This window comes from Somniosus microcephalus, chromosome 1, assembly GCF_052327205.1.
Source record: "Somniosus microcephalus isolate GS21.2 chromosome 1, FLI_Smic_1.0, whole genome shotgun sequence".
Classification (NCBI taxonomy): domain Eukaryota; kingdom Metazoa; phylum Chordata; class Chondrichthyes; order Squaliformes; family Somniosidae; genus Somniosus; species Somniosus microcephalus.
Window position 1 is genome coordinate 410,263,480 of NC_140987.1, and position 17,684 is coordinate 410,281,163.

General features: G+C 43.9%; 1 protein-coding gene across 1 annotated transcript in view; it reads left to right on the top strand.

Moving 5' to 3' along the window:
• Positions 1 to 17,684, top strand: part of las1l (LAS1 like ribosome biogenesis factor) — a 121,381-nt gene that overhangs the window by 43,262 nt on the left and 60,435 nt on the right. Inside the window, exons 8-11 of the mRNA XM_085998932.1 lie at positions 2,827 to 2,912; positions 4,989 to 5,201; positions 9,930 to 10,077; positions 14,152 to 14,489. Coding sequence (XP_085855058.1) covers positions 2,827 to 2,912; positions 4,989 to 5,201; positions 9,930 to 10,077; positions 14,152 to 14,489 — 785 coding nt within the window. The remainder of the gene's footprint in view (positions 1 to 2,826; positions 2,913 to 4,988; positions 5,202 to 9,929; positions 10,078 to 14,151; positions 14,490 to 17,684) is intronic.

A 17,684-nucleotide genomic window follows, 5' to 3' on the forward strand; every position in this document is an offset into this window, starting at 1 on the left:
AGATGATAAAAGGATTGGATAGGGTAGATAGAGAGAAACTATTTATTTCCTCTGGTGGGGGAGTCTAGAACAAGGGGCATAACTTTAAAATTAGAGTTAGGCCATTCAAGGGTGATGCCAGGAAGCACTTCTTCACACAAAGCAGTGGAAATCTGGAACTCACTTTTTTTTCTCTCTCTCTCTTCCTCACCCCCCTCCCCACGCCCCCCAAAAACAAAACTGTTTAGGCTGGGTTAGTCGAAAATTTCAAAACTGAGATTGATTGTTTTTTATTAGAAGGGTTATGGAACCAAGGTGGGTATATGGAGTTAAGATACAGAACAGCCATGACCTAATTGAATGGAGGAATAGGTTTGAGGGCTGAATGGCCTACTCCTGTTCCTATGGTCCTTATTGGATTATTATACTCCACTTTCTAGTTCTTGGAGACTTGCACTGTTATCTAACACTGTGGTACATTTTAAACATTTGACTCCATAGATTAAACTCTTAGGGGGCTAAATTCGGTTGATTTGCGCCTCCCGTTAGTGCCCTAAGAGGGCGCAAATCAACTAGCGCCTGGGTGACTGCTGCTAATGCCTCCCGCAAAATTCAGCGGGAGGTTATCGACGGTGCTGTGCCGCCGGCGATGATGTCATCACGTGCTCAGCGGCCCGCTCGCACCCCGGCTCTAATATTGGGTGGCGCCCCGCCCGACTTACCGTCGGACGCTATGTCCACCGGGGTCAGGGGGGCATACCTGCGGCCGGGGTGGCGCTAGCTAAAGGGGAGGTGGCGGGCGGCCATTTTGGTTGCTGGCCACCAGCAAGCACCTGCCCCCATTGCTGTCCCCGGCCCCCGTGAAGCTCCCCTGCGGGGTGCCGGCTGCTCTCCGTGAGCCTGGCACTCCTCTTGAGTGCCGGGCTGGTTTGCCGGCACTCCCGATCCCTGGTGGCCCAGCTGGGCGCCAGGACGTGCTGCGCCAGGCCCCTCCCCTTTAATAATGGGAGGAAGACCCGCAGTACCGCGGCATGACGTTGTGGCCCGCAGCGCCCCAAGAGGGATACTCCTCCCTCTCGGGGCGCTACCTGGGAAAATCGGCCATGGGGGCGTTAACTTTTTTGGGGTGCTAAAATTTTTGAAACTTTTTGAAACCTTTTTTCGTTTGGAGGCCTTTATTTGCATGCTCTTTTTCTAAAGCCTTTACAAACCTTCTGGTTTGTATGTCAAAAGCACAATCTCATATACACTTATAATTACAATAAAAGACCCCTTTGTTCAGCTATTTGCCATGTGGTCAATCAAAGTGCTTCATTCTACCAAATGGATTTTTTTTGGGGGAGGGGCGGGGGGAAGGCGGGGTTGTTCATGTAAATCCATGCCAAGGGCCTATGCTGGTCAGGCTTCAATTAGTTGAAGAGCAGACTGCTTGTTGGATGTTTCACTGTTTTTCTCTGTTTAGACTTGATAAGAAAAATACTTCATTGTTCTCTTACCTATCTCTTACCCAGTAGAACCTATTCTTTCAGTTGCCTTGGCCAGTTTGGATTCATTCAGCTCAGCCAGTAATTGAAAGCAGCTGCCAGATACAAGAGTACTTCGTTGTCTCAGCTTTTCGTGAATACCTTTTATTAATACTTTTGGTTTTCCCAGAATTCAACTTTGTGGTTTGAAAGACCACTTTTTAAACCATTTCTCCTGCAATGTATGATATGCTTCCCGTGTGACACTTTAAATTCATCTCCGATTTCTACCACCACCAGTGACAGACTTGTAACCACCAATACTTCACCCAAATGTCATACAGATCAAATGCTGTCTCCAGACACAACCCAAGTTGGAAGGAAAATAATCTCTTATACTGCTGGGCATTTTTTTCTGCAATTGATGGAAAATTTCACATGATCATCCTGACGCTTTACTAAAATTGTTGTCACTACATTAATATGCATCTGCACTTGTGCTTACTTTTGGCATTCCCCTTCATACCCTTTCCTGAAATGCAAACTGAAATGTAATGATAGAATGGAAAAAACCTACTGTTTAGCTAACCTCTGGTTTTGATACGTGTATCATGGTGGTAAAAAAACGTCCTTTCTGTCTTTTGGTTGACACCACTGAACCTTTTGATAGCCTAAAACTTGAACTTCATTAGTGAAGGAGGTCAGGGAGTCTGTGTATGCTTTCCCCTCTCTCTTTTAATATATGTTTAAAAAGTTGAAGGATTTTCTTTGTTAAAGTTGCATCCTGTCTCTACAGGCATGGATTTCCCTTTACTCAATGGCCCCTCTTGCGCACAAGATTTTAGTGCAGCAGCTCTTGATGTTATCTTGGGGGAATCCCAGTTTGGTAGCTACCCACATGCACTACATCCTGCACAAAAATAACAGAAGACTGTTAACTTTGTTTTAGAAATAAGTAGATTTACCAAAATAGATGGTCAGGTGTTTGTCTATTCAGTAAGGGAAATAATTATGTCATTTTGACTGTTAAGTTGGAAATTTGCAATCATTTGCTCTAAATAAATTCTTGAGCAAAAGCATTTCATTCCAAAGACTGAAGCTCTCCATTCTATGTTGTTAATTTCACAATCCTCTACAGCTATTACAAAATTTACATTATTCAGAGGAGATGTTAACCCTGGGCCTGTTTGTGCGAGTGGTTCAGGTGGATGTTAAAAGCAGAAAATGGTAATTGTTGACTTGTGGCACGCTCCCATTCATGACAGATGTTTCAGTTCTAAGGGACACTGATCTGTGTATGGAAATTGCCTTTTTGCTCTGAACAGGAATTCGACTGTTGAATGGAAACTAGAATTGTAACATGGTTCTCTTTAAAAATTTATAGAGAGATGGTGGTGGAAGCACTCCTGGATGATGGATTCCTTATTCCCACAGAGGAACAGATGAAATGTTTAAACATCGAGTGCCCAGGTAAAGCAACAGACTTGTAAAACTGCTTGCACTCAGTTGCATATCCTACTGAAATAGAAATCTTCAACGTAGTAAAATATCCCAAGTCACTTCACAGGCGCGTTATCAAACAAGATTTGACACAGATCCACATAAGGAGATATTAGGGCAGATGACCAAAAGCTTGCTCAAAGACGTAGGTTTTAAGGAGCGTCTTAAAGAAGGAAAGAGAGGTGGAGAGGTTTAGGGAGGGAATTCCGGAGCTTGGGGCCTTGGCAGCTGAAGGCATGGCCGCCAGTGGTGGAGCAATTAAAATCAGGGATGCTCAAGAGGCCAGAATTGGAGGAGCGCAGATATCTCCGAGGGTTGCAGGGCTGGAGGAGATTACAGAGATAGGGAGGGGTGAAGCCATGGAGGGATTTGAAAACAAGGATGAGAATTTTAAAATCGAGGCATTGCTTAACCAGGAGCCAATGTAGGTCAGCAAGCACAGGAGTGATGGGTGAACGGGACTTGGTGCGAGTTAGGACACGGGCAGCAGAGTTTTGGATGACCTCAAGTTTACGGAGGTTAGAACATGGGAGGCTGGCCATGAGTGCGTTGGAATAGTCAAGTCATAACAAAGGCAAGACAAGCACACTCACCCTCCTTTCTTAAATAGGTGTGCGAGAAAATAAGTAGTAGGGAAAATGCCAGAATCTATTATTAAGGACGTGGTAACAGGGCACTTCGAAAATAATAATAGGATTGGGCAGAGTCAACACGGATTTATGAAAGGGAAATCATGTTTGACAAAGGTTGTAACTAGCAGAATAGATGAAGGGGAATCAGTGGATGTGGCGTATTTGGATTTTCAGAAGGAATTCAATAAGGTGCCACACGAGGTTATTAAACAAAATTAGGGCTCATGGGTTGGGGATTGGTTAATGGACAGAAAATAGAGAGTAGGAATAAACGGGTCATTTTCGGGTTGGCAGGCTGTAACTAGTGGGGTAACGCAAGGATCAGTGCTGGGGCCTCAGCTATTTACAATCTATATTAATGAGTTAGATGAAGGGACAGAGTGTAATGTATCCATGTTTGCTGCTGATACAACAGTAGGTGGGACAGTAAGCTGTGAGGAGAACACAGGCCCCAATTTTCCCCCCGCTGTCGGGCGGGGTTTCAGGCGGGCGGGGGCTGAAAATCCCGAATTTGGGGGTCCTGACACCATCCCGCCCAAAACCCCGCCCCACGTAAGTTTCAGGGGCGGTGGGTACCCGCCCCGCACTGAGACCTGCCGAAACCAGGCGGGAAGGGATTAGTGCCAATTAACTGCCTGTTAAACAGGCAGTTTTTAGCCCAATCCCTATTTTGAGCAGTTTCGTGTGGGTTTCCAGACGGCTCCAAACCACGCCAGGTTAGAGCAGGCGGGCCGTCGGGTTGAAGGAGTTGGAGGGGTCGCGATGTTGGTGCTCAGGTGAGTGATGGGTGCATGAGTGTAAAGGTAAGTGTGTTTGGTGTGTCTAAAGTGTGTAAAGAACTTTTTTACTTACCTGTACTTGCCTTCATAGCCTTTCTTCCTGTAGCCGTCGGGAGTGCATCACTCAGCCGGAACTGAAAGCTGAACGGCTGCGATCTGTCAAAAGTGACAGCCTTCAGCTTTGAGTGCCGGTAAGAGTTCTAACTGAGTCTGTGCAGAATGACTCATGTTAGAACTCAGACTGTCAGTGTTTGACAGCTTCAAACAGTTGTCAAACACTGATATTTCATCTGTCAAAAACTCTTGACAGATGAAATTTCTGTCTGTGACGTCACCTGTTGCTGGGTGGCCCTTAATTGGCCTGCTGAGCCCGCTGGGAAAATGGCCGGACGTCGAATTAGGCGGGTCAAAAACCCGAAAGGGGCAGTCCCGCCTTCTTCCCGACAGGATCGGCAAAATATTCCCCGTTAACTCTTTCTCTCTCCACGGATGCTGCCTGACCTGCTGAGTATTTCCAGCATTTTCTACTTTTATTTGATTGCCAGCATTTGCAATATTTTGCTTTTATATTTTTTGTTTTGTTTCAGCATGATTACTCTCACCTTAAAGTTTGACCTATTTTTTTTTTGTTAAAGGAGAGTTTGTAGACTTGTCGAATCCTGGAATTCCTCGAACCTTCTGTCGCTTCTGGCAGCCTCTTTTAAAGTGCCTCCACTCTCGATATTTCACACCAGTGCTGCTAGAAAAGCTGTTTACTGAGCTGAAGTTTTGCTGTGACACTTCAGGACTGAGGATACAGTATGTTACGGGCTGGATCACAGAGATACTTGCAGCCAATACAAAAGCAGGTATGTTATTCATCTGTCTTGCAATAGAACCTGTGGGTTTCTTTCTTTCCTCTCTCTTTCCACCCCCCCCCCCCCCCACCGGCTGCCGCCGCCTGACTCCAATTGCTCAATCAGGAAGTTTGTAAGTGAGCCATACACACCAGAAGGCTCAGGATTAATTCCCAATCTGTGCTGAGATACCTGGGCCTAGAAATTCAGTGCCCTTAGCACCGATTTTGCGGCGCTAGAGGGCCTAGCGCTGCAATTGGCGCCGGTTCCTAAATTGCCTGGCGCCCTTCCGCGGCGGTAGACCGGTAGTGCTGCGCCGGCACCGATGACGTCATCGGTGTGCGCAGCGTCCCGGTTGCCGTGGTAACCCGGCCCCAAGCCGAAATTCAGTTGCGGCCGCCTCGCCAGTGGCAGCCGCAACTAAGACTCCGGCAAACGAGTGTTGCCGGAGTCTGCGCCGGCGCTTTAAGGAGGCGCGGCGGCCGGCCGCTTTCCCGCCGGCCGTCTGCCCGCAGCTCCCTCCCCGGACTTCTCTTTTTCCCCCCCCCCCCCCCCCCCCCCCCCCCCCCCAGCCGGAACAGATGCAAGCCCGGCACTTGTCCGAGGTGCCGGGCTCATTTTTGAAGAGATTTGCGCGGGCCGCGGCTGGGTGCAGGCAGCTCCTCCTTAACGGAAGGAGGAGGCCTGCACTTCCCGAGCCTGCCGCACCGCAGCGGGCGCCACAATGCGGCGCGTTGCGCCAGTTTTCAGGCGCTAAAACCCTTCAGTAGCGCCGGCAGCCGTTTGGGCGCGGCGCTACTGAATTTTTGGTGCGCGCAAAGGGACTTAGCGCCGGCGCTAACTTCCGGCGCTAAAGCCCTGGCGCAGCGCAAACTCAATTTCTAGGCCCTGATCTCCAATGTAGTGGCAGTGGAATGGACTACTACAATCAGCCTCGGTGTTCCTGGGCTAGGGAAGGGAAAATCTGGCAGATCGCAATCCAGTGACTCCAGCTGGAAAATGCTTGAGTGGACATTTGATAAGAACATAAGAAATAGGAGCAGGAGTAGGCCAATCGGCCCCTCGAGCCTGCTCCGCCATTCAATAAGATCATGGCTGATCTGATCCTAACCGCCAATCTACTATCACAGAACCATCCCCTGAATCTAACAGAATTAGACACACGAAATAGGAGCAGGATCAGGCTACACGGCCCCTGGGCCCGCTCCGCTACCCACGGGGCCATGTCCGATCCGAACCTAGACTCGTCCAAATTCCTGCCCGCTCCCCGTAACCCTTAATTCCCTTTACTTCTAGGAAACTGTCTATTTCTGTTTTAAATTTATGTAATGATGTAGCTTCTACAGCTTTTTGGGGCAGCATATTCCATGGACCTACCACCCTCTGAGTGAAGTAGTTCCTCCTCATCTCAGTTTTGAAAGAGCAGCCCCTTATTCTAAGACTATGCCCCCTAGTTCTAGTTTCACCCATCATCGGGAACATCCCGCATCCACCCGATCCAACCCCTTCACAATCTTTTATGTTTCAATAAGATCGCCTCTCATTCTTCTGAACTCCAATGAGTAGAGTCCCAATCTACTCAACCTCTCCTCATATGTCCATCCCCTCATCCCCGGGATTAACTGAGTGAACCTTCTTTGTACTGACTCGAGAGCAAGTATGTCTTTTCTTAAGTATGGACACCAAAATTGTATGCAGTATTCCAGGTGCGGTCTCACCAATACCTTGTACAACTGAAGCAATGCCTCCCTATTTTTATATTCTATCCCCCTAGCAATGAAAGCCAACATTCCGTTGGCCTTCTTAATCACTTGCTGCACCTGCATACTAACCTTTTGAGTTTCGTGCACCAGGACCCCCAGATCCCTTTGTACTTCAGTACTTTCCAGTTTCTTGCCATTAAGATAATAACTTGCTCTACGATTTTTCCTGCCAAAGTGCATAACCTCACACTTTCCAGTATTGTATTCCATCTGCTAAATCTCTGCCCACTTACTTAGTCTGTCCATGTCCCCTTGCAGGTTTTTTATGTCCTCCTCACTCACTACTTTCCCTCCCATCTTAGTATCATCTGCAAACTTTGATATGTTACACTTGGTCCCCTCCTCCAAATCGTTAATATAGATTGTAAAGAGTTGGGGACCCAGCACTGACCCCTGCGGAACACCACTAGTTACTGATTGCCAGTCTGAGAATGAACCATTTATCCCAACTCTCTGCCTTCTGTTAGATAGCCAATCCTCTATCCATGCCAGAATATTACCTCCAATCCCGTGATTTTTTATCTGACGCAATAATCTTTTGTGTGGCACCTTGTCAAATGCCTTTTGGAAGTCTAAATACACTACGTCCACTGGTTTCCCTTTATCCACCCTATACGTTACTTCCTCAAAGAACTCCAGCAAATTTGTCAAACATGACTTCCCCTTCATAAAACCATGCTGACTTTGTCCTATTAAATTATGATTATCCAAATGTCCTGTTACTGTCTCCTTAATAATGGACTCCAAAATTTTACCTACCACAGATGTTAGGCTAACCGGTCTATAGTTTCCAGCCTTCTGTCTACTGCCCTTTTTAAATAAGGGTGTTACATTAGCAGTTTTCCAGTCTGCCGGGACCTTTGCTGAGTCCAGGGAGTTTTGGAAAATTATTGCTAATGCATCCACAATCCCTACCGCCACTTCCCTCAAGACCCTAGGATGTAAGCCATCAGGTCCAGGTGATTTATCCGCCTTGAGTCCCATTATTTTACCGAGTACCACTTCCTTAGTGATTTTGATCGTGTTTAGCTCCTCCCCCCCATAGCCCCCTGTTTGTCCAGTGTTGGGATATTCTTAGTGTCCTCTACTGTAAAGACTGATACAAAATATTCATTCAGGTTTAGGCTTGGCTGTGATGCCCTCCATGAAGACTTCGCTGCAACTACTTGTAAGACTCACTTGTGAATAATGGCTACTTGGGTGAAGCACTGAAGGGTTTGCTGTGCCTGTGGAAACGTTCCTAATGAGCGTTGGTGGCATTGTTGCTGTGGGTGGTGGGAGAAAGTTGACTTGATTGGGTTTGTGATGTAGCTGTATCAGTTATCATACTTCCTGATGTCAATTGACTCAAAACATTTTGGAGTTGATTTGTAGCCAGTTGACATCAGGAAATATGATTCATGACTGAGTGCAATATTTTTATATATCTTTTTGATATGGGCAGTAGGACCTAGGAAATGGAAGGAAAATAATGTATGCAACTTTTTCTGGGAAAAAGTCATTTCCGAAGAGGCCAATTGTAGTAGCCCATTCCGCTGCCACTACATGGACATAAAGCTAAATAGGAGCAGAAAGAAATGTTTCAATTTTTTTTGGTTGTCTGCAAGATTTTAGTTATGTGGTTATAGTTGCAGTTAAATAGTGATGTCTCAGTTGCTTTATTGTGTAATATTAGGATTTATTAAGTGTCAAGCTCCAGAAACTGGAAACTTAAATTGCCATGCCCAGAAAAATCTCAGGAGTTTCAATTAGGCCACTTGTCACTATAGGGAGCCTTATGAATTGGAAAGTAGTAGAGAGAGTAAAACAGAAGTACCAGCAAGTCAAGAGACTGTGAACTGTTGAGAAGAGAGCATGCAATTGTTGGGAGGGGTTTTGGTGGTGTGTAATCACATTAGAAAGTAGGTGCACCAGAAACCTGTAAACAACTGCTAGGCAACCATGTGTTGTGTAAATATATTGAAACATTTTACTAGTGATGCTATCTTTCCAGTTTTTTTTTACAAGACTCAAAGCCAAAGTGCTTTTTAAATTTGTTCTGGCCCATATTTTCCGATCAGAGGCTTGCTGCGTGCGGAGGCCTCCGATCTGGAAAAAATCTATGCCCTTACCTGAGGGCTCCTGAGGTCCGGACATTTCCATTCCTGGGCCTCTGTTCTACGAAATTGGCAGGGCCCAGGTATCCCAGGGGCGCAGGCGATTCGCAAGCTTCTCTGGGATCACGTGGGCCATGGGGAACCAATGAAAGAAGGGAATCTCCCTTCATACTTTTAACAGGTCTCTCAGCTTAGACCCGTCAAAAGTATGAATGGGGATCACTCAAAAAACACATCAAAACATTAAATAATTATTTTTTTAAATCGTGTTTTTTAAATTAATTAAAATTACATTAAATTAAATATTTTAAACAAATTTAATTTTTTTTAAAGTTTTTTTTTACTGGGCTAAAAGTAAACTTTGTATTTTAAAATTATAAATGAGTGGGGAAAAACAAATATTTTTTTAAAACTCTTATTCTGGTAAAAGCAGGCCTTACACGTACTTTTACCAGGTGTAAGATTTTTGAGGGATTTCAGCAGAAAGCAGAACTCTCCACCCGCAGGGGCCCTTCTCTAGGGCAGGCGGATGATCTGGCAAGAGGATTCTTGACAGATCGGAAGTGCCGGTTTTCAGCGCATGCTCTTCGCATGCCTGAAACCGGCACTTGCAAGGTCCCTACGGGTGTGTACACATCTGTAGGGATCGGAAAATACGGGCCAATAACTTGTGCTTGTATATCGCTTTTAACGTAGAAAATGTCTCGAGGACTATAAACTATGTTTCTGTGGAACTTCTGGTGTTGGCAACATTATCTAACCAGACATGAAAATGATCAGTAATAGAAACTAACTTTCCAGCTGCTCTGTTTAGGATGAGTGCCCTTTAAATGTAGTTTAAGGAATTGACTATCATATCGTACTGTGCTTTTTCTGTGTAGGGAAAAGACTGAAAGGCCTTTCAAAAAGCCAGAAAATAAAAAGAAGCATGTGGCAGTTGTTTTTATTTCAGTGTCCCCTGGACTGGCAGGATCTTCTAGAAGGCTGTCTTGCAGCACCGTGTCAGGCTACACCTCATCTTCTTCAACAGTGAGTGTAAATCGTCCTTGGTTGCTTTTTTCCCCGTAAGTAACAGTGATGCAGCAATGAGTTCCTTGGATGGGCAGACAAATTAAAATGAGTCATTTGACAAATCCAGGACTAATATAAAAGAAAATCACCCTGAATATAGAGGGGAAGCAAAAAGATTAGAAGAAAGACTGGAAGGTAACTTGAAGGGAAATTGTAAAGGATTTTACAAATTCCTAAAAAGTAAAGGATAGTAAAAGAAAAAGTAGGGTTGATTAGAGATGAAGAAAAATTGTCTTATGAATGTTTGGCAGAGATATGAGTACTTTGCACAGAAGGCTGTGGTAGTGGGAATAAAAGGGTGCAAAGAGAAGGAATTGGAGCAGTTATAAAGGATAATTACTGATGAAGTAGTACTGAAAAAATTGGTGGATCTCATACATATCCCTGATTGCAGCTTTCGAAAAATACTGAGGCAAATTATTCCAGAATACTGAGGCAAGTCAAGAGAGCAAATAGCAAAGACTGACTAAAATCTTTCAACTATCTATGCGTTTAGAAATTATGCTAGAGGATAGGAGGGTTACCAATTGAACAGCTCTGTTCAATAATGTAGAAAATGATAAACCAGATAACTAGACTAGTCAGCCTAACATCAGTGGGTAAGTCTTCTAGAGGCCATAATAATACAATAAAATTAGTACTCATTTAGAAAGACATAAATTACTTAAGAAACACCAGCATGGATTTGTGAAAAGTAAATATTGTCTGACAAATGTAAGAGTTCTTTAAAGAAACAGGAGTACATTCATAAAAGAAATGCAGTGGATACTAGATTTTCAAAAGGTGTTTGCTAAGGTACCTCGTAGCTCGTTGGTAAAATTAAGGAACATGGTATTAACGGGAGTGCGGCAACATGAATAGGAAATTGCTTCAAGGACCGAAAACAGTAGTGGTTAATGGATGCTTTTCGATCTGGAGAGATGTAAGCAATAGTATACCCCAAGGATCCATGTGAACCATTGCTTTTCTGTGTGTTTGTGTCGTTTTATATAAATATTTATATCTATTGATATTTATATGAATGACTGGGAGTCTGGTTAACTGTGAAGAAGATTTTCAGCGATTTCAAAAGGGCATTGGTTAGCAGATTGTACAGATAAATGTCAGATAAAATTTAATCTGGAGAAATGAGAGTAAGCCAACAAGAAATATAAAAACAGACAGTAAGAGCTTCTACAGGTATATAAAAAGGAAGAGAGTAGCTAAAGTAAACGTTGGTCCCCTAGAGGATGAGTCTGGGGAATTAATAATGGGAAACAGGAAAATGGCGGAGACTTTGAACAAATATTTTGTATTGGTCTTCATGGTAGAAGACACTAAAAGCATCCCAATAATGGATAATCAAGGGGTTATTGGGGTGGGGGGAACTTAAAACAATCACTATCACGAGAGAGAAAGTACGAGGCAAACTAATGGGACTAAAGGTGGACAAGTCCCCTGGACCCGATGGCCTGCATCCTAGAGTCTTAAAAAAGGTGGCTGCAGAGATAGTGCATGCATTGGTTGTAATCTACCAAAATTCCCTGGATTCTGAAGAGGTCCCAGCGGACTGGAAAACCGCAAATGTAATGCCCCTTTTTAAGAAAGGAGGGAGAGAGAAAGCAGGCAACTATCGACCAGTTAGCCTAACATCTGATGTTATTGGGAAAATGATGGAGTCCATCGTTAAGGAAGTGATAGCAGGACATTTAGAAAAATCATAATATAGGCAAGCAGAGTCAGCATGGTTTTATAAAAGGGAAATCATGTTTGACAAATTTGCTGGAGTTCTTTGAGGATGTAACGAGCAGGGTGGATAAAGGGGAACCAGTAGATGTCTTGTATTTGGATTTCCAGAAGGCCACATAAAAGGTTACTACACAAGATAAGAGCTCATAGGGTTGGGGGTAATATATTAGCATGGATAGAAACAAACTAACAGAAAACAGAGAGTCGGGATAAATGAGTCATTTTCAGGTTGGTAAACTGTAACTAGTGGAGTGCCGCAGGGATCAGTGCTGGGGCCTCAACTATTTACAATCTATATTAATGACTTGGATGAAGCGACTGAGTGTAATGTAGCCAAATTTGCTGCTGATACAAAGATAGGTGGGAAAGCAAATTGTGTGGAGGACGCAAAGAATCTCAAGGGATATAGATAGGCTAAGTGAGTGGGCAAAAATCTGGCAGATGGAGTTTAATGTGGGAAAATGCGAGGTTATCCACTTAGGAAAAATAAAAAAGCAAATTATTATTTAAATGGAGAGAGATTACAAAATGCTGAGGTACAGAGGGATCTGGGGGTCCTTGTACATGAATCACAAAAAGTTAGCATGCAGGTACAGCAAGTAATTAGGAAGGCAAATGGAGTGTTGGCCTTTATTGCAACGGGAATGGAGTATAAAAGCAGGGAAGTCCTGTTAGAACTGTACAGGGCGTTGGTGAGACCACACCTGGAGTACTGCGTACAGTTTTGGTCTCCTTATTTAAGGAAGGATATACGTGCATTGGAGGCAGTTCAGAGAAGGTTCACGAGGTTGATTCCAGAGATGAAGGGGTTATCTTGTGAAGAAAGGTTGATCAGGTTGGGCCTATACTCATTGGCGTTTAGAAGAATGAGAGGTGATCTTATTGAATCATATAAGATTCTGAGGGGGCTTGACAGGGTAGATGCAGAGAGGATGTTTCCCCTCGTGGGGGAATCTAGAACTAGGGGGCATAATTTCAGAATAAGGGAAAACCCTTTTAAATCAGAAATGAGGAATTTCAGCTCTCGGGATTGTGAATCTTTGGAATTCTCTTCCCCAGAGAGCTGTGGAGGCTGGGTCAATGAATATATTTAAGGTGGAGATGGACAGATTTTTGAACGATAAGGGAGTCAAGGGTTATGGGGAGCGGGCAGGGAAGTGGAGTTGAGGCCAAGATCAGATCAGCCATGATCTTATTGAATGGCGGAGCAGGCTCGAGGGGCCAAATGACCGAATCCTGCTGCTAGGTCTTATGTTCTTATGTGAGGTGATGCATTTTGGAAGGAAAAATGCACTAAGTGGCAAATCTTTAAAAGGAGTACATGAGCAGGGGGTGGGGGGGGGGAGGGATGGTTTAGATATCCAATCTTAAAAGTGGAAGAAGTTGGTGAAGCTGTTATTTTTTAAAAAGAATATGGGATTTTAATTTATAAAAAGGGTTATAGAATATAAAAGCAAAGAGGTAATGTTAAAATTATACAAATCATTGGTTGCACTGTAGTTAGAATAGTGTATCCAGTTCAGGATGCCTTACTTTAGGAAGGATGTTCAGGCCGCGCGCGGCAAGGGTGCAGAAGAGATTCAGTAAAATGATTTTAAGGGATGAGAGGCTTAAGTAAGGTAAGATTAGAGAATCTGGGGCTCTTTTCAATAGAACAAAGAAGATTAAGAGGAGATCTGATAGAGATGTTCAAAATTGAGGGGTTTGGATGAAGTAACTCCAGAAAAACTTTTTCCATGGTTGATGAGTCAGCAATTAGAGGATATAAATTTTAAATCATCAGGAGAAGAAAGGCAGAGGCTAGGAAAATAAAATAAAAAAGAAAACTTTAAAAAAGTATGGGGAAGGGCAGTGGAATGGGAGTAAGTATAGTTTTTTTTAAAAAAAGGAGCCAGTCAGGCACAATGTGCTGAATGACCTCCTGTGCTGTAAACTTCCCCAATAACACTGGGTGTAACAACTATTAATGTGGTGTTCCACTTCAAAGCAATTCTGATTACAGCAAATTTTACTTGAAAATCGGATTTGGCTTTGTGACATTCCGTATCCTAATAACTCTGCATGGAAAAAAAATAATGTAATCTCTCCCTTTATGCTTCTATTACTAATCCTGAGTTTATGCTCCTTATTACCAACTTACCAATCTTTTGTTATTGTTGGAAACCCTTTTCACAGCAGATCAGCAAAGGTCGACTGGTTCATTGCTATTTTAGATATGTAGTTGTGTAAGCTGATAAACGCAGCCTCATACCACTGATACAAAACAAACCAAAATAAAACTTGTCTTTTACTGTACAATTTCAGGATTTTAACTGACATGGACTCTCCATTACCCATTGCCACGCAACAGAAACTGCTCCAGCTGTGCTCTATATACATTCAGGAGCCAGGATCTTTCAGCATTTCTGACTTTCCCATTGACCGTGGCCAGCTACCAGTATACACCGTGGAAAACCTCCAAATGAAGAGTACAGCTGAGTCTCCAAACCAGTTAACTGGTATGGTGCATACTGAGTTCAGAAAGGACACTGAACCAGTGATGGTTCACACCTCTGGAGAGGAACTGGTACAAACAGTCAACCTTGAAGTGTTAACGGAAAAGATTCGAGCACTGGAGGGATCAGTGTGGCAGATATGCACAGGTGTGCTAGTATTTTGAAATGCTTTTATTCCAGTTTATGTTGGTATTTCAAATGGTTATATTTTTGTAGATTTTGTGCTTGTTAAAGTGCAGGATATTAGTACTGGGGAATGGAAGACTTTACAATTTAAGTACCTAGTGACTGCATCAAAAACTCCCTGGTTGAGTATAGCATGGAAAATACAGACTGAAACTCTCTCTACTGTGCCTCGACACCAACGTCCCAAAAGCAGTTGTGCTATTTTTATAGTTCTGACCTCTGTGGCCTCTCTATGGTTGAGATGGCTAGATGCATTTCACATAGAATGATTACTGAACGTATTCAGTTTAAATAAACAAATTAATGACTGCAAAAAGATAGGTCACAAAGGAACTTTATATAACAGTGTTTCCAGAGGAAATTAAACTCCAGTGATGTCAACATGGACCTATTCGATCCCAATCTGATGATTTCAACTAATGACCCACTGATTTAATGACTATTTAAAACTTGTAAATCCCAAATGTTGAAGGAGCAGAATCATTTCATCCTAATCATAGGTTTAATCATTATAGTGATACAAAATAAATGCAGTTCATCATTGTACCACTTTTGTTATTGCAAATCCCTCCGTTTTAACACACTAGTTTTAAAATAGAAATCGGTGGTGCTAGTCCTTCCTTGCAAGGCTGACCATTAAGTGTGTGGCAAGGTAGTTTGTTGGTAGACATTGAGTGTAGTTCACTAATTAATAATTAGCTACAGGAAACTTTGTGCTATCCGGCACCGACGGGACCGAGCTGTTGCCGTTCCCTCAAAACTGCCGGACACTCCAGCGCTAATGTTGAAACATACGGAGATTTTCAGCTCCGTGTGAATCAACAAACCCTGTTGCTTAGCAACAGCTTCTAAACAGTCGGCAAGCGTCTCTGTAGCGTCTCTAGCTGAAGCTGTTGCTTAGCTACAGACCTTGCAGAGCTTGACTGTTGAGAGAAAAAAGCAACGAAAAGAAAGAAAACGGCTCCTGATTTTTGCCGGTGGCTTGAGCTTGCTGGACATTTAGCCTCCGGATAACACAAAGTTTCCTGTAATAATATAATTATGTTAGGTCCTCACTACCTTTTTTATCTGGGAGCAGACAGACAATCCAAGTTTGTAATTAAAGGGAAAAATGCATCCATATTTACATTACTTAAAATGTTAATTGGGCTCCCTCAATGCTGACTGAGTAAAGACGCTGCCCGGAAATCTCGGTTAACCGGCAAAATTCAGTAGGTTCAGTTAAGTTTTTCTTCATATTAGTGGCCGTTTCTTGATTCTTGGCTGTGTAATCGGGGGTTTCTGCACTTGTTGCTAAGCAACAGGGACGCTTGGTCTGCGGCCGGGGTTCTTGCAGCTGTTGCTAAGCAACAGGGAAGCTTGGATTTGGTGCTGTGTATGGAGCTCTCATACCTTTTAATTATAACTCTCTGTAATCCGGACTTTTTGATAAACCGGCACCACGCCAGTCCCGTCCGTGCCGGATAAAAAAGAGTTTCCTGTAGTTGGATTCAGTTCCCAGTCTGATCTGAATTTGCTGATTTCAGACAGGGCAGCTGTTCTGGCCTATAATTGTCCAATTGATCACAGCACCTCCTGATTAGTAGGGGAAAAATCAGCTAAGGCTTCTGTTTCTGACTGCTATCTACTAACTGGCTCAAGAAGCTGTGTATATGTGTATGTCAGGTGAGGACGGGATTGAATTGGCTCTGAATCTCTTCATGGCCAGGTGGCCAATACTCGCTGCTTTTGCACATGAAGAATACCACTGTACTCGAGCAGTAGTTGGTATCTTCAGGAGGGGAGGGAAAACGAAGATCAGTTGTGGTGATATAATTTTATTTATAACAAAATCACTTTTTTCATTGATCTTTGTATAAGTTGGAGATGAAGGGCTAAATTTTCCTTCAGCAAACTGCCTGTTTTTGAGTGGTGCTCGAATGGTGTGCAGGAAAAATGGGGTGGGGAGACCTACTGCTTAATCCCTGCCCATAAATCAAGCCTGAAAAATCTCCGTCTCCCCCCTCCTCAAAGGTGGTAGGGCAGAACTATGGAAACTTGACTTTTTTTTCAATCCAACCTTCCTGTTGCAGTACTGCTGACCCTTTGCAAGACCAACAGAGTGTTGGTGGGACTTGGTAGACAGTGGCAGGAAAAGTGCCAAATCCAGTTGACTGTGAGGACCTCGTCCTGACCATGTCATAGAGTTATACAGCACAGAAAGAGGCCCTTCGGCATGTCTTTCCCCATCTCTCACCTCTGCCCTCTTAATACTGGCAGGGCACTAGAGCTCAGTCAGAGTTATAGTTATAACAATTTGGTGATATTTCCAGGCGGCTCCCCTTTTTTAAATTCTAGCTCTTCCTTTCTGGTGCTGCAGTGAGTGCATTCTTGCAGCACCACGGTATTTCCCTCGGTTGCAGTGGTGGGCTCCCTCTGCAGAGCATTTGATCACAGTGGGAGCCTACCCTGCATATATAATTGAATCTGAGCCAGGAAAATGGATTAGGGTCATAGTGGGGTTGGGAGGTGGGTGAAAGTCCCACCCTGATCCACCTCTGGCAGCGGTACTGTCCTGGAGGAAAATCCAGCCCAAAATGTATATTCTACTGTGTGGCTCCAGAAAGAGCTTTGCGTTCTCAAACAGATGGAACCAAATCACTCTCCTAGGATAAGCATATTTGGTCCTGCCATTTCAGAACCGAGATTGCCATAATGGCCAGATGAACTTGTATTAGAACATAAGAACATAAGAAATAGGAGCAGGAGTAGGCCAATCGGCCCCTCGAGCCTGCTCCACCATTCAATAAGATCATGGCTGATCTGATCCTAACCTCAAATCTTCTATCACTCTGCATCCACCCGAACCCATGTGATCTCCCGGGAGAGGCGAAAAACCAGATAAAGACCCAATGGCCAATTTGGGAGAAAAAAATCTGGGAAATTCCTCTCCGACCCATCTAGGCGATCGAAATTCTTCCAGGAGATCACTCTGTCCCTATATTTTCTACAGTACTTACCTTCTGTAAAGGCGATCTCCACCCCAGCCAGGAACAGGAATAAAACCATCTCCTGAAATCTAACAGAATTAGAACACAGTAGGAGCAGAACAAGGCTACACGGCCCCTGGGCCCGCTCCACTACCCACAGGGCCATGACCATTCCGAACCCAGACTC